We start from the raw sequence: 26802 nt of genomic DNA, 5'->3' as shown, positions 1-26802 counted from the left end.
AAATATATTATTCAAGCAAAGTAGCAGTTTACCTTAGCGATATGAAGAGAAAAAGATTTAATTGTTCATAACCAAGGGAAAGTTTAGATTGGCAGAGTGCTATTACTCAGGCTTAAAAAGGAGCCTGTGCTATTAAGATGCTGTTGTATTGAAACATATTTATTCTCCTTTATTACAACTTGTGGCAGCAATGGTCTGATTGCTTGCGACTATAAACACAGATTGAGTATAAATCTTTTCCCTCATACCGTTCTCACTTCCAGCCATCTGTTAGCAGCTGACAGGAACAAGTAGGCAATATTGTTGGCGTCAGTGAGCTCCAGCATACGCTGTTTGAATCTCGATTCATGTCTGCAATAGAACAGGTTCCTCCCTTCAGATTAATCCATTATTTCAAAGCTCCGTAACAGAACCCTATTTCATATATTTTATTGCACTTCAAGTTAGGGTTTGCACATGCCATTGAACTGTTTTGTGTGTGAGACCGCATATGATCTTCAGTGTTTCCACCAGGACCCTGTCCTGATCAGAATGCTCCTCTGCAAGATAAGTGATGAGTAAAGTCTACAACCTTCTTAACCCACCCCAGAGAACCTATTCCGCACCCTTGTTCCGACAGGCTGGAGATCAAACGGGACTTTGCAACCACCGTCTTACCGGAATGCTCGGATCGTTGTGAGACCTTCTGCAGTTTCGGAGAAATGGCACAATAGAGGTAACTGTGTACTGTCATCCAGCTCCTGGAGATCCCTTTACAAGTTAGCAATTGAAATAAAGAGTTAGCACGGTTTAAGATGTAGTCGACTAGACAGTAGATTCCCACACTATGAAGAGGATGCATTCTTAGAAGCACATCCATAATTGTTATTTTCCATAATGCAAACTCTTAACAAAAACTGAAAAAAATCGTTGCATCTTTCACACCCTGTGTTTCTTCAGCTTCTCTCCCCTCACATAAATTCTGTAGGAGTGCATTTTTAGGAGTTGGTGTTGGGACTCCTTTTCACATTATATGCCAAAGATTTGGATGATTGATGGCTTTGCGGGCACATTTGTGGATGAGATGAAGATAGGTGGAGGAGCAGGTTGTGTTGAGGAAGCAGTGAGTCTGCAGAAGAACTCCGACAAATTAGGAGAATTGGCAAAGAATTGGCTTATGGAATATAGAGTTGGGAAGTGTATGATCATGCACTTTGGTAGAAGGAATAAAGGCACAGGATGTTTTCTAAATGGGGAGGAAATTCAGAAATCAAAGTTGCAAAGGGAATGGGGAGTACTTGTGCAGGATTCCCTAGTTGACTTGCAAGTTGAGTCACTAGCAAGGAAGGCAAATTCAATGCTAGCATTCATTTCAAGAGTGCTTGAATATAAAAGCAAGGACATAATGCTGAGGTTTTATAAGGCATTGATCAGAACACACTTGTAAGCAGCGTTGGGTTCATTATCTGAGAAACGATGTGCTGGCATTGGAGAGGGTCCAGAGGAGCTACATGAGAATGATCCCATAATGTAAGGATTAATGTGTGAGGAGCATTTGATGACTCTGGTCCTGTACTCATCAGAGTTTAGAAGAATGAGAGGGGATCTCACTGAAACCTATTGAAATATTGAAAGGCACAGAGAGAATGGATGTGGAAAGGATGTTTCCTATAGTGGTGGGGGAGTCTAGGACCAGAAGGCATAGTATCAGAATAGAAGGATGTCCCTTTAAACAGAGATGAGGAGGAAATTCCTTAGCCACAAGGGGGTGAACCTGTGGAAATCATTGCCACAGATGGCTGAAAAGGCCAAATTATTGGGTATATTTGAAGCAGAGGTTTACAGGTCTTTGATTAGTAAAAGGGTCAAAAGTTTCGGGAAGAAGGCAGTAGAATGAGATTGAGAGGGATATGAAATCAGTGACAATGGAACGGTAGAGCAGAATTGAGGGGCCATATAGTATAATTCTGCTCCAATGTCTTATGGTCTTATATTATAATAGAGTTATAATAATAAGTCATGTTGAACTCATGTCTGAGGTATTCAGAACCCAGTGTGTGTATTCACAGACGGGGCTTAGCTTCTAAAGCTCACAGCAGCTATTGTATGTGCATGCTGTCTTCTCTGAAGCAACCGCCATGCATTTGAGAAAACAAAGGGGAAAGCATTAAATCGTGGGATGCAAACAAGAGGAATTCTGCAGATGCTGGAAATTCAAGCAACACACATCAAAGTTGCTGGTGAACGCAGCAGGCCAGGCAGCATCTCTAGGAAGAGGTACAGTCGATGTTTCAGGCCGAGACCCTTCGTCAGGACTAACTGAAGGAAGAGTTAGTAAGAGATTTGAAAGTGGGAGGGGGAGGGGCAGGGGGAGATCCAAAATGATAGGAGAAGACAGGAGGGGGAGGGATGGAGCCAAGAGCTGGACAGGTGATTGGCAAAGAGTATATGAGAGGATCATGGGACAGGAGGACCAGGGAGAAGGAAAGGTGGGGGAGGAACCCAGAGGATGGGCAAGGGGTATAGTCAGAGGGACAGAGGGAGAAAAAGGAGAGTGAGAGAAAGAATGTGTGTATAAAAATAAATAACGGATGGGGTACGAGGGGGAGGTGGGGCATTAACGGAAGTTAGAGAAGTCAGTGTTCATGCCATCAGGTTGGAGGCTACCCAGACGAAATATAAGGTGTTGTTCCTCCAACCTGAGTGTGGCTTCATCTTTACAGTAGAGGAGGCCGTGGATAGACATGTCAGAATGGGAATGGGATGTGGAATTAAAATGTGTCGCCACTGGGAGATCCTGCTTTCTCTGGCGGACAGAGCGTAGGTGTTCAGCAAAATGGTCTCTCTAATCGTGGGACGCTTAGGTATTATGGTGGTGCATGATCGGGGAGGGTTCTCCCAGACAATGGAATAACTTCATTGGTTATCTTTCTTCAATCAGGTGGATGGACATCAAAGCCACAGATTGCTACATTTCATACTGACACTCACAGATCTAAAAATAGTTATCAGTGCTGCCTGTGCGTAAGAGAGGAGCACCGAGAAACCAATGTGGAGGAATTAGTGTGATAAAATCATTTCTGCAATGAGGCCCTGTGAATCACCTTTGGTTCCCTTCGGTCTACTCCTAGTTTCCCGACCATTGCAAATATCATAGGTTATGACCGTCTGGTCCAATTCCTGTCAGTGAGTCAGAAACAGTGATGCGAAACCCAAGGTGACATCATCACGTCAGCAAAATATTACACCAGGGTTAAAAGTGCGGCTAGGGGAGAGGTTAGACAAACTTGGGTTGTTTCCTCTGGGAGCATTGGAATCTGATGGGAGACCTTACAGAAGTTTATAAAAAAGATGGGAGGCATGGATAAGGTAAAAAGAATCATCGTCCCGGGGGACAAAAAAATGCCTAATACTAGAGGACATGCGTTAGTGTTGAGGCGGAAAGTTTAAGGGCAAAGTACAGGGCAAGTTTATTTATACAGAGAATGGAGGGAGCCAGTGGGGGTGGTAGAGGCAGATACCACAATGAAGTAGTAAGAGTTGTTACACAGACACCAGAATAAGCATGAAATGCAGGGAAATAGTTTATGTGCAGGCGGAAGAGATCTAGATTATTTCAGGGTCATGCTCAGCACAGATTTCATAGGCGGAAGGTCCTGCTCCTGTGGTGTATGCTTGATGCTTTTTGAATCACCAAGTTCTGATTCCAATGGGTGACACTCCTATCACAGACAACACTTTAAACATGCATAAAGTATCTTTCATATTAAATTATTGCATGAAACGAGGCACAAAAGTATTTTATTTTCTCCTAATCAAATCGCCAGTCTCATGTCTTGAGTAAAGATCAATGTTCATCAAATTTTTTGAGCCAGGAATAGGATCATTTTATTGGTGAGATGAAATACAGTGGTTCAGAGTGGAGCCTCACATTGTGAATATTTTAGATCTCATTTTTATAAATTGTAGTATAGAAAACTTAAGAGAATAAAAATAGATAGTAGATAGTTTGTAAAAATAAGCCAGGTGATTCAATTTTTTATTCCATTGTCCCATTTTCTTCAGTGTTCAAAGTTACAAAATTACGCTTTGTTTAACTTCAGTCAACCGTGAATTGTTACATCCTATCCACAAAACGGAAAATGGTAAGGTGGACAAAAGTGAAATCTATGCAAGATGCCCAACATTTTTGAAGGAAGATTAGCATCCATCACTTGCAGTTCTCTTCCCTCCATGCAAACTAGGGCACATTGATTCTTACTCACTTTGAAGCAACCCGGAAGTACTTCTGTATAAAGTAGAAAGCAACGCCAAAAGGAAATAAAGCCACAAGGAAGATTGGTGTGACATACGAAAGAACACCTATTGCTGACAGACAGAGGAAGATCGATCTGGTCAAGGACTCCAGTGTCGGTGGAATATGCTGTACAGAAAGAGGCAACAGTTATAATTCATCTCTACCATGTTAACACTTCTGGCCATAAAATCACAAGATGCCAATTATGCATCAACAGTTGTACATGTCAAATTCCTCCCTCTGGCAAGGTTAACATTCTTCCTAAGGAACTGCAAGCTGCTAGTGGAAGAATACAAAATGACCTCTTCCGCAGTAACATTTGGCTCACTCTACTGAGAGGGAATCAACAATGACAGAACAGTCTTGTTTTTGTTGGAATCGAGATGCTGCAACGTCATGTGGTCAGGAGCACTGCTTTTGCTCAGATATACATGTCAGCATACCATACATCCTTACTGGATGCCAATTCACATCCTGTTTCAGGCTGTATCACTTCCCACCAGCCATTTGCGCTCCCACAATGCACAATACAGGACTGCGCGACTCACTGTATTAGAGGGATGGCCATGGGACTGATGAATTATGAGGTACCAAATGGATATCCTGTTTCTGTTCAGTTCTAGTCACACTATAGAAAGGATGTAGAAGCTTCAGAGAGGGTGCAGAGGAGATTTGCCAGGATTCTGCCTGGATTAGAGAGCATAAGGACAGGTTGAGTGGGCTAAGGTTTCGCTCTTTGTAGTGAAGGAGAACGGAGGTGACTTGACTGAGATGCACACGATGATAGGAGGTATTGATCAAATGGATAGCCAGAGACCATTTCCCCCCAAGAAAAATGGCTAATACCATAATTTTAAGGTGATGGAGGGAAGTATAAGGGGATATCAGAATTTATTTATTTATTTATTTACACCGAGAGTGGTGAGCATGTGGAACACCCTGCCAAGGGTGGTGATGAAGGCAGATACACTCGAGGCACTTAAGAAACTCTTAAATAGGCACAAGAATGACAGAAAAATTGAGGGCTACGTAGGAGGGAAGGATTAGATTGACATTAGAATAGGTTAAAAGTTTGACAGAAGAGCCTGTACTGTGCAATGATGTTCTATATTCAACATTCTCTCCCAGCTGACCATAAGACATCCTATCTGGATGCATCACTGCTTGGTACTGAAGCAGCTCTTCCCAAGACTGCAAGAAATTGCAGAGGATTATGAATACTCTCCATTCTATTGTAAAAACCAGCCTCGCCTGCATTGTCTGTCTGCACTACTCACTATCTCCTGAAACCAGGCAGCAGAATGAAAGATCCTGGTATAGGGTACAAAGTGTACTAACTGAGAATGAGGAGGAACATTAAACAATGCCCACTGCCTTTTGGGAGGCACCGCGGGGCAGCGAATAGAGCCGCTTCTTCTCAGTCCCCGAGTTCGGGGTTCAATCCGTGCAGAGCTCATGCAGTCACGCCGTGTCCCAGTAGGTTTCTCTCTGGTGACCCGGTTTCCTGCTGCATCTCAGAAAGCCCATATTGGTTGGCGGGTTAATAGGCTCCTATTGTGCAAGTGGGTGGAAGAGAATGGAATGCAAGGCCCTGTTACTGGCTCGATGCTGAGTTGTAGGAATTAACAGTAACTGCCCATGTGTTCCTACTTTTGGAGTACTTCCACCTAAAGTCAATGATTCAAGTTACAAAAATAAACAGAAATTTAGAAGCAGCAACCAAAATGCTGGCACACGTACAACTGAGTGTACAATCGCCCTATTTGTGTTTGACTCGGTTGCCTTTGTATATTAAATATTTAACATCATTTTCTTGTACATGCTTGAGTTCCTAGTGCACCTGCACAAGAATTCGAAGCCAGTAACAGATCCGTTGGTAGATTTCAATTAAAAATAGCTTCAAATCCTGACATTCTTCCTCGTAATTGTTTCTCAGCACAACTTGCAAATCAAATGGCACAAACACAGTTGCGAAATTGGAGGGAAGGCTGAGCAGCTGGAGGATGGGTTCTGGTGAATTAGGTGTACAGCTTTCAAAGTGCCATGGAGCAAATCAGTAAGTGAGATTGTTTTCATCTGCTGGATTTATTGTGCAAATGTTTTTATACCAAATTCTCTTGCTGAGTCTAAATTTGGAAATGCAGTTCCATCTGTTTTATTTCCAAATCACAGTTGTACAGTTATCCTGCCTTCAAATATGATTTAATTTTAAGTTGAGCAAACGTGTTAATAATGTTTGAACATTCTTCCTTCATTTTAAGCGCAAGGTTAAGTCTCAGAATTTAGTCAGGTCTTTAACTGTGCACATATTCCTGTTTCAAGCCTACATTGAACATTCAGAAGTTGAGGCACATTGGCCGGAGCCCCAGCTCTGCAAATCTCTGTGGGTCCCCTGGGGTAGTCGAAGGCTCGGTTTCTATGTGTCCATGTCAGAATCCATGTCCAAGTCTGAAGCCAGAGGCTGGAGGCCAAAGAATATGGACTGTCTTGGAGTTAGAGGGCTGTGTGTGTGTGTGTGGGTGGGAGGGAGGAATGGGGATTGTTTTGCTGATGTTCTCTTGTTGCTCTTTGTGTCCTGCGTTGTTCTGCCAACCACTGCAGGTATGCTATGCTGACGCCAGAATGTGAAACGACCCTTGTGGACTGCCCCCAGCACACGCTTGGTTTTTAACACAAATGACACATTTCACTGGACGTTTCTATGTGCAAGTGATAAATAAACTTTAGTCTGGAATTCAGACCCAAATACGATAACACACTTCAGCAGTTTGGACTTGACTAATGAACAATCATCTGACAAGGAACAAAACACACTCAGTGTAGCCTAGCTCAGCATATCAGCTGAAGATTTAAGCCAACTACAAATTTCCTAATTTCATAGAGGATTCCAATGAACTGGTCCTAGTTCAGATTTGATGTCCTACTTTACCAAGTGGATACCGATACATAGGAATGGTAAAATATTCAGTCCTTCAGTCATTTGCCCGTTCAGATCAATATCACAACTCATTTGTTTATCTACTTTGGTTAAGCTGCTTGTTCTGACTCCACTGACAGTGAAAATATTTTCCATTTGTCTACACCATTAAATTCTTTAATGTTCTCAATCACTTAAGTTACCTTAAACCTCTACTCAAATGAGTGCGAGTCAATGCAGCCTGCTGAAATAGCAAACATTCATACCTGATCTATTATGTTTGTGTCAGCAGAAAAGCGGTTGAGGATTTGGCCCAATGGTGTCAGGTCAAAGAACCTAAAGGATCAGAAAACAAAGTAAATAAGTTAAAGCTGACAACCAACCCCAAATATATAACATAGAACTTTCACACTAGGTTAAAACAATCATGTCATGATATAAATAATTATGGCTTTTTGTGATTTTTATTAATGAACTGGATGTGGGGGTAGAAGGGTGGGTTGGCAAGTTTGCAGACGACACAAAGGTTGGTGGTGTTGTGGATAGTGTAGAGGACTGTCAAAGATTGCAGAGAGACATTGATAGGATGCAGAAGTGGGCTGAGAAGTGGCAGATGGAGCTCAACCCAGAGAAGTGTGAGCTGATACACTTTGGAAGGACAAACTCCAAGGCAGAGTACAAAGTAAATGGCGGGATACTTGGTAGTGTGGAGGAGCAGAGGGATCTCGGGATACATGTCCACAGATCCCTGAAAGTTGCCTCACAGGTGGATAGGGTAGTTAAGAAAGCTTATGGGGTGTCAGCTTTCATAAGTCGAGGGATAGAGCTTTAGAGTCGCGATGTAATGATGCAGCTGTATAAAACTCTGGTTAGGCCACACTTGGAGTACTGTGTCCAGTTCAGGTCACCTCACTATAGGAAGGATGTGGAAGCATTGGAAAGGGTACAGAGGAGATTTACCAGGATGCTGCCTGGTTTAGAAAGTATGCATTATGATCAGAGATTAAGAAAGCTAGGGCTTTACTCTTTGGAGAGAAGGAGGGTGAGAGGAGACATGATAAAGGTGTACAAGATAATAAGAGGAATAGATAGAGTGGATAGCCAGCGCCTCTTCCCCAGGGCACCACTGCTCAATACAAGAGGACATGGCTTTAAGGTAAGGGGTGGGAAGTTCAAGGGGGATATTAGAGGAAGGTTTTTTTACTCAGAGAGTGGTTGGTGCGTGGAATGCACTGCCTGAGTCAGTGGTGGAGGCAGATACACTAGTGAAGTTTAAGAGACTACTAGACAGGTATATGGAGGAATTTAAGGTGGGGGCTTATATGGGAGGCAGGGTTTGAGGGTCGGCACAACATTGTGGGCCGAAGGGCCTGTACTGTGTTGTACTATTCTACGTTCTATGTTCTATTAATATTGAAACTCCTTCAGAAGTTGATTTGATGGATTCTGATAGAGGCTTTGGTATTTCTTAAAGTAGCAAAGATGTTAAAAACGTTAAATCACAGTGTACAGCCAATTGAGTTGTTTCAGTTCAAACATTTATATTCTATTTTATTTCAGGGGTTCTGTTCCACCTTGAATCATTTTAAACACAAAGAATATGCAGGAAGGCTTTGTACTCTGCTGGCACTATGTGGCAGTTCAAGTGCACAAAGGTAATTTTTCCTGGTGCAAAAGTTTTATAAGTTTCCCAAATATTACTGCCATTGACGTCAATGAGAGAGGTAGAATAATGTGCTGGCTTGCTATCTTCAGTACTTAATACAACACAGAAAGAGATCAATTGGTTCATCACTCCTAGAAGAGCAATCTATCAGTTCCATTCTCCTCTTCCTGTATCGCTCCAGCTTACTGCCCCTCACACATCCCCATTTGGGCTGCTCTGTTGGTGCCAGAATCTGCAGTGACACTTACAGGCTGCCCCCAGAACACTCTTGGGTGTGTCGGTCATTGAGACAATTGACTCATCTCACTGTATGTTTCGATGTACACATGATAAATAAACTTGAATCTTAAATTAGCTTCACTTTTCTGATTCCTTTTGCCATTTTTCCTCACTAAGCGTTAGCCAATTAACCGACCAGCGCAACTTTGAGAGGACCTAAAGCACCCAGAGGAAACTCACACAACCTCTAGGAGAATATGTGCATATAATACAGACAGTACCGGAGGTCAAGAGCAAACCCAGGCCACTAGTACAGTGAGGCAACTGTTGTGCTCATTCTGAAGGATCTATGTAAAGCAATTAAACTTTAAGTCACCCTTTCTGACCATTGCATTCTTTTCCAGTCTGAGTTCATGGTCTGTGGAGCTAGAAGTATATTCAATGATGTGGAATTAGGATGCATTATCCTCTTCAATAAAAGTTGTCAAAAGTAGCTGTGCTCAATTTGATAATATCATAATACCACTGTGTCCAATTTGTAAATAGCTTTGGACCACTGCTAGGTACCCTCAAGCTAAGTGAAATATTGACTGTCCCCATAATAGACACTTTTTAACCCATGCAAAATCCCAGGTCAACTCTGAGCTCAGTAACTCTAAGGCATCAATTATCTTTAGACACAGTGACCTGGGACTTTGTAGCCTAGGTTCTAACATGCAGAGAAAAGCTGAATTTCAAGTGCGTGTCACTGCCCAAAATATCAAATTTTTGATCAGTTGCAAAACTCAAAAACTCTGTTAGATTGAAGTTGCAATAATAATGTGCTTTGATGGTTGCAGCAGAAGAAGTCTGTGATGGCTGGGTACTAATTCTATTGCTTTGGTCTTCCCTGCAGTAGTCCCTGGGGATTGTCTTTCAACCTCTTTCAATCAAAACTCACAGCTGGGGATACCCATTGACAGTGGGATGGTTCTCAGTTTTGATTATAACCTCTTGGGCAATGACGCAGAACATGTTGGGGAGCAAGTCACAGACAACATTCTGGCACTAACCGAAAAAGCCAAATGGCATGTGTGGCACACAAGTATTAGGAAATGTCAGTTAGCATAACGGCTTTACAGTGCCAGTGGGTTCCGGGTTCCATTCCTGCTGCTCCGTGTAAGAAGTCTGTACGCTCGCCCCATGGTCACATGTGTTTCCTCCGGGTGCGCCAGCTTCCTCCCACGTTTCAAAGATGTACAGGTTAGTTAATTAATTGGTCAGATGGGTGTAATTGGGTTGTGTGGGCTCGTTGGGCTGCAGGGCCCACTACCGTATCATATCTCTAAATAAAAATAAATAATTAATTTTCTTCTTGACATTCAATAGTACAACCATGGTGTAATTCACCAGCTTCATAGACAGGGTTGATCACTTTAATTATCTGGTTACAAGAGAGAACCAGTGCCAGGTATTCTGGAACGCATGAATTGCTGCCGGACCCTCAAAGCCTCCACAACACCTACAAGACCAGGAGTGCAATTCAACATCTTCCATTTGCCTAGATGAATGCAATACTCAAGGAGAAAAGCAGTCCACTTGTCTCACCACCTTTGTTGTCCATTCTGCCTATCACCAGCAAAATATCCTTTCAATATGTACAAGATGCATTGCAATATCTACCACAACTTTTCAATGCCCCATCCAAAAACTGTGAGCTTTACCACCTGCAGTGGCAACCTAAACAGTAACATGGACCACGTCACAGATCATTTTGACTAGATAATCACTCACATCTCCTCTATCATTGCTAGATCAAAGTTCCAGGGTTACTCTATCACATTCACTACATGAGCTGTACCAGTTCACCACCACTTACTCAAGGGGAGTTAATGGTAGACAATGGCAGCAATACCCACTGAACTTAACTAAGTGAAAAATAATATTATTTTAAACAAAAAAGTGAATTAATGGAGATTCTGAGATTGTAGATAAGTTCATAGAATATGCTTAAATGCAAAGTGGATGGAAAATTGCTTTCACTGAAGAGATGTTGACGTAATTTCTATTTTTAAATTGTTATAAGAGACTTGGTGGTTTATAAAACTGACAGTTTCTTGGATGTAATTCTAAACTCTGTCCTAGATCTGCTGATGGTGGCTGATTTTAATAATTAGTCCAGCGTGTTCTGCAAAATCAGCAATTGAACCGAGCAAGAGGTTCAATTTTGTTAACTCACTACAAATGCTCTAGATTATTAGAGGAAATACTCACTTTGGCGAAGATGTAAACATAGAAACAGCGAGAACAAGAGATCTGTCTAACCAGTTCAATTACGCTGGCACAACATTGTGGGCCAAAGGGCATGCTTCTGGGGTGAACTCTCCTGTCCACTTCAGTGCCCCATTCCTGCTTTCCCCTCACCTCATGATTCATTAAGCTTTAAGATACACAAATGATATTGATTTGAATTTAAGATTTAACCTCTACTTCCATCAGTAGTAGAGAATCCCATGAGTTCACCAACCACTGATGAAGATATTTCACTGCTCTAAATAGCATGCCAACCATCCTAAAGCTCTGAACCATGGTTTTGAAACTCCAACCACCAGGAACATCTTTCCTGCATTGTCTGTTGTTCAGTTTGAATTTGATAGGTCTATGGGACCCCCTCTCATTGTTCTCTACTTCAGAGAATACATGTCTAATTGACTTGATCTCTCCTCATATTTTCAGCCCTCCCATCCCAGGAAACTGGATCTAATGAACCTTCTCAGTTCTCCCTCCAAAGTTCAAAGTTCACAGTATGTATATCTCACCAAATACTGCCCTGGGATTCATTTTCTTGCAGGCATTCACAGTAGAACAAAGAATACAATAGAGTCAATGACATACAAGGAAGGACAACCAACCACTGTGCAAAAGAAGACAACCTGTGCAGATACAAAAAAACAAGCAAATAAATAATACTCAGAACATGAGTTGTAGAGTCCATAGGTTGTGGAATTAGTTTAGTGTTGATAAGTTCAATGTTCATGCCAACATCCTTTCTCAGACAATGAGAGTCCATATGGGATCTCAACAAAGCCCTGTAATCCCTGGTAATCCTTTCAAAGTGTTTTTTTTAAATTCATTTACAGGATGTGCCAAGCTAGCATTTATTGCCCATCCCTAGTTGCCCTTGAGAAGGTGGGGATGAGCTGCGTTTTTGAACCGCTGCAGTCCCTGAGGTATTGGTACACCTGCAGTGCTGTTAGGGAGGGGGAATTCCATGATTTTGAACCAATACCAATGAAGGAACAGCAATATGTTTCCAAGTTAGGATGGTGAGTGACTTGGAGGGGGATTTCCAAGTGGTAGTGTTTCCAGGTATCTGCTGTTCTCGTCCTTCTAGATGGTATTGGCCGTGGGTCTGGAAGGTGCTGCCTTAGGAACTTTGGTGTGTTGTTGCAGTGCATCTTGTAGATAGAACACACTGCTGCAACTGTCTATCGATGGAGGAGGGATTGGATGCTTGTGGAAGGGGTACCAATCAAGTCGGCTGCCTTGAACTGGATGGTGTCAAGCATCTGAAAGTTGATGGAGCTGCACTCATCCAGGTGAGTGGCGAACATTCCATTACACTCCTAACCTGAGCTTTGGAGATGGTGGACAGGCTTGGCGTGTCAGGAGGTGAGTTACACACCGCAGGATTCCTAGTCTTTGACCTGCTCTGGTAGCCATTTATATGGCTAGACCAGTTCAGTTTCCTGTCAATGGTAACCCCCAGGATGTTGATAGTAGGGGATTCAGTGATGGTGATGCCACTGAATGTCAAGGGATGATGTAGAGCCTCTCTTGTTGGAGATGGTCATTGCCTGGCACTTACGTGGTTTGAATGTCATTTGCCACTTGTCAGCCCAAGCCTGGATATTGTCCAGCTCCTGCTGCATTTGGGTATGAACTGCTTCACTATCTGAAGAGTCACGAACGGTGCAGAACATTGTGCAGTCATCTGTGAACATCCCCACTTCTGACCTTATAAGGAAGGAAAGATTTGATGAAGCAGCTGAAGATGGTTGGTCCTAGGACACTTCCCTGAGGAACTCCTGCAGTGATGTCCTGAGGTGGAGATGATTGACCTCCAACCACCACTACCATCGTCCTTTGTGTGAGCTTTTTAAAAGTGTAAGCACATAATTGAGAATTTAACACAGTACTGAGGTTAGGTTCACTCGTTTGTAACTCCCTGTACTTTTTCTTCCCTTTTCCACTTGGAAATAGTGGGTTTACATTTGTCACCCTTCAATCTGTGAGTCACGCTCCAGAATCCTAAGAATTCTGGACAATAACCACAATACAATGACTTCCTGTAGTGCTCTGGGATGCAGATTATTGGGTTAGTCTTCTTTGGTCTATAAAACTTGACTAATGTGGCAGTTCTACCCTTCAGGTCTCAACCATCTCACTCATTGGTACTGCTACCATACTTGGTGATGGGCAATGAAATCCTCTACACATAGTAGATTCTATGCCTCTGCTACTTTCAGCACTACTTCCAAACGTTTTAAAACAGAGGAGTGTTGCTTCATTGGCTACTGGAAGAGTGTGTGAGATGAATGTAAAGGCTCTTTGGCCCACACCCTTCTGCCTGTACACCACTTCCCTGTCGCCGTAGGTGGACTTGTTCTGTTGGTGGGACTGACCCGTGCCCAGGGATTGCAACAGAGGAGGCTGACGCCTTGTCTGAAAGACAAGATTTTGCAAGAATGACTGGATCAAACTGTTACACGGCCAGCCTGTGGGACAGCTCTTCCAACTTAAGCAAAAGTCCCCAGGTCTTTGGGAGCAGGATTTTGTGAGGTCAACAGAGCTGGGCACAACTTTGACAATTTTGAATTTTGAAGTCGTGTCCCTTTATGTTTTCAGTCTTTTTCTGTTAAATCGTAGAGATAATGGTACAATTGAATGGTCTGCTAATTCTTTTTGGAAAGTATTTAAGGGTCAATGAAATGGGATATGCCTGAAGCCATAAACAGATTGAACCAATCCAGAATGGCAAACTTTCTCCCAGGAATAGTGTCTGTGGACCAGATGATATCTCATGTCAATTTAAGAAGTTATTTTTCTCTGAAATTCTAGCTTATTCACTTTAGTTAAATATCATAGCTGTCATGATGTATTGACATTTGGGTCATTTGATTGTTAGTCCAAGATTGTTAAGATGCTGCATTGACACCATTTTATGATTTAGCGAACAAGACAGAGAATACAGACTTAATTGGGCCAAGTGCTTGAAGTCCAGTACAGCTTTCCTTCATTAGAGGAGAAGGGGAATTGAGTTCTGTCTGCTCAAGAACTGTACTAGACGTGAAAATTGTAAATCTGAAGATGAGCAGAGGAACCTTCCATTTTCCACAGCCCCATTCCTTCCCTATGTAGAATAACCTCACAAGCTTGCTTTTTATTTTCCTTTTCTCATCACTTTAAAATCGTGCAAGTTGGTAACAGGGATCTAAATTTGGCTTGGTCACAAAAGATAGTGGCAGAGGTGTGTTCTTTTGACTGGAAGTCTCTGACACCAGTGGTGTTCTGTTGGGACATCTGTTATTTGCAATATATATTAATATATTCACTTGGATGAAAATGTAGATTATCTGATTAGTAAGTTTGCAGATGACACAAAAAATAGTGGAGTTGTGGACAGTGAGGAAGGTTGCCAATGTTACTGATGGATATTGAGCAGCTAGAAATAAGAGTGGAAGAGAGGCAAATGATGTTCAATCCAAATAAATGTGAGGTTTTACAATTTGGAGGGTCAAATGTATGAGGAAAATACACAGCAAATGGCAGGACTTGGGGCCACTGATGTACAGTGGGATCTAGAGGTGCCTGAAAATGGAAACACATGGCAAAGAAGACATATACATTATTTGCCATCATTGGGCCATTGAGTAAAAAAGTTGGAAGAATTCAAATTGTACCATTATCCTGTCATATTGCAGCTGTATAAAACTTCAGTTAGGCCACATTGGTCATATTGTATACAATTTTGATGTGAAGGCTTTGGAGAGGTGGCAGAAGAGATTTCCTTGGATCTCACCTGGATTAAAGGTGACTAGCTATAATGAGACATTGGAAAACCTCAAACTGTTTTTGGAGTTCTAGGGCATGGGGAGGTGGGCAAACTGATAGAATAGTGCTACAGTGTGAAGCAAGTTTTTCTTTAAAACAGAGCACTTTCCTGTAATGCTTCCTGTAATGTGTTGCTACAGAAGGCTGGAGATGACAATATTTAAGAGGCATTAAGAGAGACAAATGAACAGACAGGGATTAGAGGGATATAGACGACGTGCAGGCAGATGGGATTAGTTCAGGTGGGATTAATTCAGGTGGGTATAGTGGTTAGCACAGATGTGGTGGGCTGAATGGCCTGGTTCTTGGTTGTACTGTTCTGTGATTAATGTTCTAAAGTAAGTTGATGCATGTGAAGCACTTTGATTCATTTCTCAGCGATTATTAGAAAAAAATTTCAGACCATACCAGACCAATCTCATTCAGATTCACCAGTCCTGGGAAGTAACAGTGGGACCAGAGACAGGAATGCAGCAACTTATCTCTTCAGTTCACCCCTGTCAGTATGGTGTCTGTGTGCCATGCTGCACAAACTCCTACCGTTGATGGGGTGGGCCTACGTGTACCACCATAGGGGAGGGCAGGAAATCTTTGGACAATTTGATTAGGAAGGAATGGACAGGTTCTGAGGTAGAAATGAGAAAGGTCTGGTAAAAATTCTAAACCCCAATCTCCTTATAATTACAAAATGGAGCACAACATTTTAAAAGTGGTAACACATTGATAAATGTGGTTACAATGAACCAGACTCTACTCAGTTTAGCTACCTGGCCACCTTTTGTACTTTATTGTATTTAGAGAGCCCATTTGTTAACAAGCCCCACACATCAAAGTTGCTGGTGAACGCAGCAGGCCAGGCAGCATCTCTTGGAAGAGGCACAGTCGACGGTTCAGGCCGAGACCCTTCGTCATTCACAAGCCCTTCTGGCCCAACAAGCCCAAACCACCCAGTTACACTGAGATGACAAATTAACGTACAAATATGTAGGTCTTGGGGATGTGGGGGGCGGGGTGGAGAATGGGAGCACCTGGAGGAAACCCACATGTCATGGGGAGAACGTACAAACTCCCATCAGACAGCAGTAGAGCCGAACCCAGGCCTCTGGCACTGTAATAGTGTTAGGCTCACTGCTAGTTTTCTATGCCGCCCCAATAGCAAGGAGGTGGAGGCTTTGGAGAAGGTGCAGGAGGCACTAACCAGGATGCTGCCTGGATTACAGGGCATGTTACACAAGCAGAGGTTGGACAAACTTCGATCATTTCTTTGGAGTGGCAGAGGCTGATGGATAACTGATGGAAATATCCAAGATTATCAGGGCCATAGATAGTATCTTTTACCTGAAGTTGAAGTGTTTAATACTGGGAGGTGGTGGTGTAGTGGCATCAGCACTGGGCTTCAAGGCAGATGGTTCTGAGTTCAAACCCAGCCAGGTCCCAACCTGGGCAGCAGCAGTACCTGTGTGCAAGAGAGGCCTGTCCACTTCTGTATCATGAAACCCTATGGATCCTATGGTCTATGAGGTCACAAAGAGTCGGACAACAACAAATGCACTGAAGATGGAAGGAAAAAGGTTGAAAGGAGCCTTGCGAGGCATGTTTATCCACACAAAATGTGCTCCGTGCCTGAATTGTGCTGTCACAGCTGGTGGTAGACGCAGGAACAACAGTGATGCCGAGGTAGGCACATGAAGATGCAGGGAACGGAGGGATATGCATCATGTGCAGGCAGAGTGCATTCAGGAATTATTAGGTTAATTAGTGTGGCACAACATTGTGGGCCGAAGGGCCTTTTCATGTTCTGTGCCATGTTCTACATTCCTACCAGAGGCCAGAAGGACATACACTGGAAAAGGAGTTAGAAACCAAGCCCTGAACAATGCTGTGGACTTCGGTATCCGGGTGTAGACCAAGCAGATAGCTGACAGAACCACTAAATTCAGGGAATGCATGGCACAAAGGAAGTCACTGGACCCACCACAGTCCATGCTAGAAGAAGAAAGTTATCCTGACTACTCCAGCTCTCTATCTGTACCTTATGGGCTGTGGCACTTTAAGAACCAAGTGCTTTTTAAATGTGGTAAAGGTGTCTACTTCTACTACTCTTCCAGGACCCCTCCATACTCTGGTGAAACATATTCACCCATTTCACCGCTAATCGTTCTCCGAATGACTTTTCATTCTAAACCACCTGGTCACTAAGGTTCCTTGTGTTAACCTTATCCAGCCCCCTGAGGATTGCATACACCTCAGCTGAAGCTCTCCTCTGCCCCTCTGATCTTCAACTGTACATTGCCTTTGTAAGTTTCTCTGCATCCACTTGGGTTTTATCGAGTATTTCCTGTAATGTGTGTAACTAGAACTATATTCTATATCCAGGTGCACCTTAATCAGTGGTTTATACCATTCTGGTTTTATACTCCATGCTCTAACCACCACAATTATTGATCCCATCACCACAAGAAACTTGAGGATAAACTTTGTAAGATACATGGTTAATGCATGCCTCAAATTTATCATGAATTCCCTTGTCTTGTTTGCTGTTCTTGAATATCCCATTCTTCTGTCAAGATAATTTTATTTATCAATTCTCCCTACTGGACCTCTTCCTATTTAAGGGTTTTTTTTTTATCCCTAACAACTGCAAGGCAATATTTAGGCAACACACATCAAAGTTGCTGGTGAACGCAGCAGGCCAGGCAGCATCTCTAGGAAGAGGTACAGTCGACATTTCAGGCCGAGACCCTTCGTCAGGACAGGAAATGTTTATATCATTTTCAAACTTCTTAATCGTGTTCCCTCTGTTCAAATCTAAATGGCTGATACTAGCACCCAGAACATTCTCATTACTGCCATCAGAGAGGAGGTACAGGAGCTTGAAGGCACAACACTCAATGTTTCTGGAACAGCTTCTTACAATATTTCTGATTATGATTTATAGTATATTTTATGTCTTGCACTGTACTGCTGCCACAAAACAACATATGCCAGTGATGATAAAGCTGATTCTGATTCATAGATGATAATCCTACTTCAGCTTAGAACATAGAACATTACAGCACAGTACAAGCTCTGTGGCCCACAATGTTGTTCTGACCGTTTAACATTCTCTATCTAAGATCAAAATAACCCTTCCCCCCTACATAGCCCTCCATTTTTCTATCATCCACGTGCTTATCTAAAAGTTTCTCAAATGCCCCTAATCTTTCTGCCTCTACCTCCACTGTTGTCAGCATTTTCAGTACACCCAACACTTTTTGTTTAAAAAACAATTACCTCTGACATCCCACTACACTTTCCACCTTAAAATTATCCCCCCCTCGTATTAGACAAACTTCTCTGTGTCCTTTGAGTGCTGGTCTATTGTACATTCCTTAATTCTTTTAACAACTGCCTCTAAACACCCAATTCCTAATCTCTGAAATTCATTCTTTAAATATCTGTTCCTCTCTCTCTCTCTCTTTCACGAACACACTTAAAGCCAACCTCTTTGATCTGCCTTAACGTTTCCTTATATGGCATAGAGACATTTGAATAAATGTTGCTAGATAATAGTCTTCTGAAGTGCTCGAGATATTTCACTACACTAAGGTGCCATATAAGTATGTTACTTTTATTGATGCTCCATTAATTCTCTTTCATTAATGTAATTCAAGACTTTTTACAGCTTACCTCACTGGTGCTAAAATGATCTTGTTTAGGAGATTACGGTGGAGATTTTTGGCTGCTGTTAGGCCCATCCACTCAACAGTCAGAGATGTAATCAGACAGAACATGATCCCCACACTGCACAGGATGCTATACGATACTTTGCAGTAATTTTGGTTGTCCTAAGGAGCATAGAGAAAGAGGGTCAACATCCTGAAAGAGATCACCCACACAGTTATTTGGACTCTAACCTGATTAGGTAACCATTATGCAGCAAAAGGTCTAAATTTCAAATCACTGCATCAAAATTGAAAAGTTCTAGATTGTCCAGAAGATATTTTAAAGAGTAAGAATTCATCATATTTTTGACAAAACTAAAGATATAATCTATACTGAGCAAACAATCATACAGTAATATGCATCAAAAAGGACTTTTAAAATGAGTTTATTAAATCAAGTTTCATTTTCTAAATTTATTATAAACTTATTTTAAATGGGTCTCAAAAGCTTATAATCAAAAACTCACCCAGTGATAAAATGACAACCAAATAAATCAATCTTTTACCCCTGCCCCCTTTTTTTAAAAAAAACTACAGGCATGAAACTTTCTTTGTAAATTATATTGCATTTACACATTACAGTCAGAATCACCATACCGATTTCTCCGAGGTAGAATTGATGTAACAAAATATACTGGACTAATTGTGCTTACATTCACTAGAGTTTTGAGGAATGAAAGTAGATCTCATAGAAACCTCCAAAATTCTAACTGGACTGGACAGATTAGATATAGGGAGGATGTTCCAGATTGCCATAAAGCCATAAAACACAGGAGCTGAATTAGGCCATTTGGCCCTATGAGTCTGCTCCACCATTCCGATCATGACTGATGTATTATTCCTCTGAATGGATAAGGATTTCAATTCCAGGGGCTGTAATCTAAGGACAGAGTGTAAACCGTTTAGGACTGAGTTGAAGAGAAATGCCTTCTCTCAGAGAGTGGTGAACCAGTGGAGTTCTTTACCACAGAAAAGGAACTGAAACCAAATCAATAAATATTCTCAAGAAAGAATTAGCTATGTTTTTGAAGCTAATGGGATCCAGGGACACGGGGAGGCAGCTGAAACTGGACATGGTGTTCGGATGATCAATCTAAGACTTCCCTCCTGCATAGCCCTTTATTTTTTTTCACCATCCATCTGCCTATCTAAGAGTCTTTAAATACGCCTAATGTATCTGCCTCTACCACCACCTTGACAGGGCATTCCACAGTCCCATCACTCTTCATAAAAACCTTTCCTCCAATCACCTTAAAATCATGACCCCTGGTATTAGCCATTACTACCGTGGGAAAAAGTCCCCGGTGGTTCCACTTGATCTATTCTTCTTATTATCTTGTACACCTTATACATCTGCATCTTTTCATCATGTACTTTTACGCTTGGTACATATCTTGCACTGATTTAACTTATCGTTACTGGTTACCTCTGCATCTCCTTGTGGACATGAATTCCACATTCGCACCATTCTCTGAACTCATTTTACTCATCCAGTGCTTCGCTTCGGATCCCCCGCAGAAACACCACACGGATGAAGACAAATATGTTATCCCAATCATTTTCAGAAACTTAACCAGAATCTGGCATCATGTGGGAACTTCATCATGATTGAATGGAAACAAGCTGTACATTTATTAAAAACATACAGAAGTGGTTTGAAAAGTGCAGTTGGTCTGTCAGTCAAGTTCATCTGGACACTACTGCAGCCTCCACAGATCTCATCATCCCACTTGTACAGTCGAACAGATAAATAGGTAAATGTCATTCATCCCTGGACCATTTTAACAAATTATTTCTGCTCACCCACAAGACCTTGACATCAACCCTATCGTACAATGCTTGGAACTGAATACTTCCTCTGAAGCCTAGCAAGTAATTTATAAAACTGTCGAAAACGTCCTTACTTTCTAATCTATTGTTTTTCAATTGAGACAAAACAAGGATCCCAACATCCTCCTGCTACTTTTAATAACCCGCATACATGAGGCACTGGCTTCTCCAAGCTCTGCATCTTTACCTAAACTTCGTTTCATCTCTTCCCATTCATCCTATTAAACAATTCTCTGTTAAGCGCCTCCAGACCTGTGGCTTATGAACATTCTCATTTGAAGGAAGAATAATCTCAAACATTCATCAGAAAAGCCACCTCTTGGATTAAGTTTTTGCTTCTTCGCTGGCCCTGCTGTGTATGATGTACTGTATCAGGATACTTCTGTCTATGTAAGGTCAGTTTTTTATCATATTGCCTCTGATGGGTGAGTCACCCAACATGTTGAGAAACTACCCAAGCCATATTATGTCCTGAAGTTAGGGAGCTTTGCATTATACAACACCAGCTTTATGCCTGCATAGCAAGTTGGACACCAACCCAAATATGTAAGGTCACAAGAAAAAGCATCAAAGTAGACAACTCTGTTCACCAAAGTTATTCTATCATTCAATAAGTTAATGGGTGAAACTCTGCACCAATTCCACTTACTTGACCTATCTCCATACTGTCCCCCCACCAACCTCCTCCAATTACTGTAATATCAACTAAATGTAAATTGCTGTCATTTCAGGTGAATGCCAAATTGGGTTCATGTTAACTTCTTGTTTCCCAAGTAGTACACTCTTCCCGAGTCCCTCTGTATCATTACACTCCAACCACTTAGAGAGGAAGTTCCTACCTTGTCCAGTGATTGACCATTCTCTGATGATGGCTGGCGCACATGGACAGATGTCCACTTTGCCAGCCAAAAGTCAATGGCCACCATGACGGAATGCTTTAGTAACTTGGAAATTACAAGCAAGAAGAGCAGAAGGAACCCTCCTGAGGTCAGATATCTCCAGAAAGCTCGCCAAGGCATTTTTGTCCGAAGCCTCATCACTGTAGACATGTTATCTTCTTCATCATCTTCTTCGTCTTCTTCTATCCTCAGAGTATGAAAGAAACATTTATTTTGGCTGATACTACACCTTCACTATAAAAGAATAGTACTTTGCATGAAGTACCTATTGGAGAAGTGAAGAAGTGCTTCCAATAAGCGGAAAATGAAAACTGATACATTGATTATGTTTTATTTCATTTATGATCATGCAAAAAGAGAATTCAGCATGGTTTTAAAGTAGCATGCACATGAAATAATACACAATAACCTTTTCAAAAACCAATTAACTTGTGAATGTCTTTTATATCAAAATGCAGAAATAAAAGCCATTGGAATCTGTTCTGGACAGAAGTGGGTTGTAGCTGAGCAGACTGCAACTCCGTGACTACCTTCACTTCATGACCTTCGAAGCAAGAATCCTCCTAACTCCTACCAGATTTGGTTTTAAAGATTTCAGCTGACGACCTCCTCCCTCCCCAACTCCAAACACATCAGGTGACCCACAGCTTCTTGGAAGAAAGAGAGTTTTACTTTAAGCTTTCACTTCTTACAGCCTATTTCTCTTTAAACATACAAAGCTATATGCTATTGTCTACTCAAGAAAATACCAGCTAGCAGAAGACATATCTTAAAGCTCATAAGCAGAAGAGATTCTGCAGATGCTGGAAATCCAGAGCAACACATACAAAATACTGGGGTAACTCGTCAGGTCAGGCAGCATCCAAGGACAGAAATAAACAGCTGAGTTTTTTGGCTGAGGTTCTTCACCGGCACTGGCAAGGAAGGGAGAAGAACCCAGAATAAGAAGGTGGGCGGGGGGGGGAGGAGGAGGAGTACAATCTGGCTGGTGACAGGTGAAACCAGGTGAGGGGGAAGATGGGTGGGTGGGGGAGGGACAATGTAGTGAATAGCTGGGAGGGGTTAAGTGGAAAAGGTAAAGGGCTGAAGAACAAGAAATCTGATAGGAGAGGAGAATGAACCATGTGACAGATGATAGGATGAGGGGCACCAGAGGGAGGTGATGGATAGGTGAGGAGAACAGCTTCTTCTTCAACCCTTTACTCTTTCACCACCAAACTTCTTACTTTTTATCCCCTCACCCACCCACCCATCTTCCCCTTCACCTGGTTTCACCTGTGTGTGTGTGTGTGTGTGTGTATATATTATATATTTATATATTTATATATATATATATTTATATATATATATATATATATATATATATATATATATATATATATCTAAAACTTTGGCACAGTACTATATATCCACACTCCTTGTACCCCAACATGCTTTCCAGCTGAATATACTTCAGACGATTAGTCTTTGAACAAATGATCTATGACATGGAATTGATATACCTTTGCTAAAGCTTGCCAAGGATTGTCAATTAACTGATATGTTTGGCGGTGAGGAAAGCCCAGACAAAAGAACACTTTGTTTATATATCATCAGTAATATCCATTTGAAATGTTAGCTTTCCATTGGATTAACACCAGCAATCTAATCACGGATTTATGATTAATCAAGGATATATAAGGGCCAATCATTTACAAGTGAGGTATGTAGACATTTCTTCTCCCAGAAGGTGGTGAAACTATGGAATTCTCTGCCCGAGTGGAGGCCTGATCATTAGATATATGTGAGGTGGGAAAGGATAAACAATTGACAGATTGAGGAATTGAAGACTATGGGGAAGAGGAAGAGGAAGAAGCAAAGAGGAGGAGTTGAGGCCAGTATCAATCAGTAATGACCATTTTGAATGGTAGGGCAGGATTGAAGGTCCGTGTGGCCTAATCCTACAATTTTCTTGTGTTTTGTGCACTCCTGGATTGCCTACTTTTGGTTATGGAAGATTTGGGGCTTATATTGGGACCTCTACAGAATTTTAACTAACTCTCTAGTTCTGGTCACTTAACTACAGGAAGGATATGGATAAGTGCGCACGCGCCGGTCGTGCATGCAGCCTGGTACAGCCGTTCCGATCTATTCTTTTACTTTCTTCTTCTTACTTTTAATTTATGTTATTTTTTGTATTTTTTTTGCACGGTAACACGTTGAAGCTGCACCCTCTCTAATGTGCTGGTAGGGAGAGTTTTATTTGGGTTTTCTTTAGCGCTGGAAATGGTTACATCCCGACACGTGGGACAGAAGCAAGGTCGCATGGTGTATTCCACAGTCCGGCAAATTCCGGCCGGCTTAGCGAACAGAGCGGCAGACACCCCTGCTGAAATCTGGAGGAAAACACACAGAGCAGGCAGAGGGGGATTACAAAGCCGCGGAAAGAGGACCGGGTTGAGACAACAGAGACTTTTGGAGAAGAGGAGTTTGGTGGGTAATACCATTCCGCCTGACCGGAAGTGCACCGAGAGTGGTAAGCGTGAAGGATTGGGGTGCTTACTGATCTGGCTAACAACAGATGGTGCAATTCGGGTCATATTACGATCGAGGAACGTGTTTGCAGACTGGATACTGAACTTTTTATTGTTGGAATTCGGCCACATTCCACCGTGATACAACACTTGGCGGCACGGGAGGTCGTTCCTGCCTGTGACCATCGAACGTGCAGCTCCTCCCGTGGAGGGTCAGACACCCTGAGCCAAGACTGGTCCTGGACTTATTTTCCATCTGGCATAGTTTTGCATTTTGTTGTTTGACTGCTGGGGTTTATTTGTATTGCTATACTCTATTCTTGGTTGGTGTGGCTGTAACGAAACCAAATTTCCCTCGGGATTAATAAAGTTTATCTATCTATCTATCTATCTAACTATAGAGAGAGTGCAGAGGAGATTTACAAGGATGTTGCCTGGATTGGAGGGTGTATTTTATGAAAATAGGTTGAGTGTACTTGGCCTTTTCTCCTTGGAGCGATGGAGGATGAACGGTGACCTGATAGAGGTATATAAGATGATGACGGGCGTTGATCGTGTGGATAGCCAGAGGCTTTTTCCCAGGGCTGAAATGGCTAAAACAAGGGGGCGTAGATTTAAAGTGCTTGGAAATGGGTACCAAGGGGATGTCAGGGGTAAGTTTTTCCACACAGAGAGTAGTGGGTGTGTGGAACGCACTGCTGGCGACTGTGGTGCAACGGATACGATAGGGTCTTTTAAGAGCCTCTTAGATAGGTACATGGAGCTTAGAAAAATAGAGGGCTATGCACCTTCTAGGCCGTCTCTAGAGTCCGTTACGTGGTCAGCACAACATTGTGGGCGGAAGGGACTGTAATGTACTATAAATTTCTATGTTCTATGTTCTTTGCCAGTAAAAGTCCTGTTACAGCTTTACAACATCATCCTAGTTGGAACTCCTTTGGCATTACTGTATCTCCTAAAGAAACACAGCCCTAGCATGTGGTGAGGTGGCGTTGGTGGGGTAGTTGATGGAAATGATAAGGTAACATTCACTTCTCACCAAACTGGCGAATGGTTGCTGGTAAGAAATGTGCTAAAGTTTTAGTATATCTTGTTTCTACTCAACTTCTGGACACTGTAAGTGTCTACCTTTTACCTCGTCCAGAGGTACAGATGAGACATGGGACAGTGAGAATGCTGGAGAATCTCCTCTCTGATCTCTGCCTACATTTTGTCAAATCTGGTTTGCATAAGACTAGACCAGGGTACACCACAACTGGGGTTGGAGTTGGTGAAGGTGGTGGAGATAGGGCTGGTGGTCATTTTAATTGCCTCTATCTCAGGGCTAACCCTCCCAAATAATTGCCAAGGGAGGTCAAGTGGTTCCCACCTCATGAGACGTCATTGATTAAATGACCCACAGCTATTTTAACCCTCCTTTTCTAATAGTTCTGGACCCGAAAGGAGTGGCACTATTCAATAGCAAGCAACCAGTAAGGACCAAAAAATCCAACCTTCATCTTCATCATCCATTTGAGCTTTGGCTTCTCGAGAATACATCGCTCTGCGCAAGGTTTTCCTTTCAAGAATTGTCTGACTTTCACCTTCTGTTTCCTGAACCAACACAGAAAGGGTCTTGTTAAATTCAATTAAAATATTGTCACATTACACGTCAGGGTTCACACTAAAGCTTCTTGAATTTAAAGGCAGTGGGTATTTGTGCATGTATGCTTAAATTATCCAATGACACCTTACAGCTATCTTCTCTTTTACTGCTAAACATTACATTTTTTTGGGAGGATACTTTTTAAAACTAAGCCATACTGTTAGAAAAGCAATATCATATCGATCACTTTCCCTACACTTCTCTGCATTTACATTTCCGTAGCAGTCTGACGATTAGATGAGAATCCCAAGACCTGGAGACAAAAGTTTGACTCTCATGGCAGAAGAGCATGACTGATTTAAAACTATGTTCTATACAGCCAAACAAGTTAATGAGTTCAAATGTAAATTAGAAACAAAAGAGACTGCAGATTTGGAAATCAAATAAAATTGCTGCTGGAGGCACTCAGCAGGTCAGGCAGCGTCTGTCGAGAGAGAGACACAGATTGCACTTTGGGTTGAGATCATCCGCCCGGACTGATTTCTGGGGTATTTTAGTGGTGGTTAAATAAAATTTGAACTTGCCCACAATATCTACATCTCATAAACAAATGAGAAATGTCAGTGCAGAGGCATCCTTAGGCTCAGAATGATCAGGTGCAGAAAGGATGTTATTTTACAATAGGTCAGTACTGATGACAAAACAAAACTTAAGTGCCGGGGTATATTTTGCTTTTGCTCTCTAATCTAATTAGATACTGTAATATCAATGGCTTATTGAACTCCAATCCTGATATTCCATTCTGAAGTAACCATTGGAACTGAATATCCAGAAGCAGCTAAGGGAATACAAAGTGAGCTAATGCTTTGCTGCTTACTCAATACAAACAAATAGTCTATCAGGCCAGGGCATAAACATTCCCAAACGCATTCCACAGATTAGACAAGATCAGGTCACTGGTGTTGCTTTCACTCATGTATGATTACAGATGAGACTCGACGCCAGGAGATAGAACAAAGCCAGAAGTTGAATAAACCTTTATTCAGTAAAACTACTTAACTACAAAAATCTCAAAACTCAACAGTACATCCCAAAGCATG

General features: G+C 42.0%; 1 protein-coding gene across 7 annotated transcripts in view; it reads right to left on the bottom strand.

Moving 5' to 3' along the window:
- Positions 1–26802, bottom strand: part of LOC134359321 (ATP-binding cassette sub-family C member 9-like) — a 199682-nt gene that overhangs the window by 41187 nt on the left and 131693 nt on the right. For all 7 annotated transcript variants that reach the window (XM_063072379.1, XM_063072377.1, XM_063072373.1 and 4 more), the window contains 7 exons: positions 25611–25710; positions 21545–21786; positions 18841–18998; positions 7460–7529; positions 4245–4402; positions 658–750; positions 249–351 (listed from right to left, as the gene is read on the bottom strand). In XM_063072379.1, coding sequence (XP_062928449.1) covers positions 249–351; positions 658–750; positions 4245–4402; positions 7460–7529; positions 18841–18998; positions 21545–21786; positions 25611–25710 — 924 coding nt within the window. The remainder of the gene's footprint in view (positions 1–248; positions 352–657; positions 751–4244; positions 4403–7459; positions 7530–18840; positions 18999–21544; positions 21787–25610; positions 25711–26802) is intronic.

Source organism: Mobula hypostoma, chromosome 20 (assembly GCF_963921235.1).
Source record: "Mobula hypostoma chromosome 20, sMobHyp1.1, whole genome shotgun sequence".
Taxonomy (NCBI): domain Eukaryota; kingdom Metazoa; phylum Chordata; class Chondrichthyes; order Myliobatiformes; family Myliobatidae; genus Mobula; species Mobula hypostoma.
This window is presented reverse-complemented; position numbering and strand designations above follow the sequence as displayed.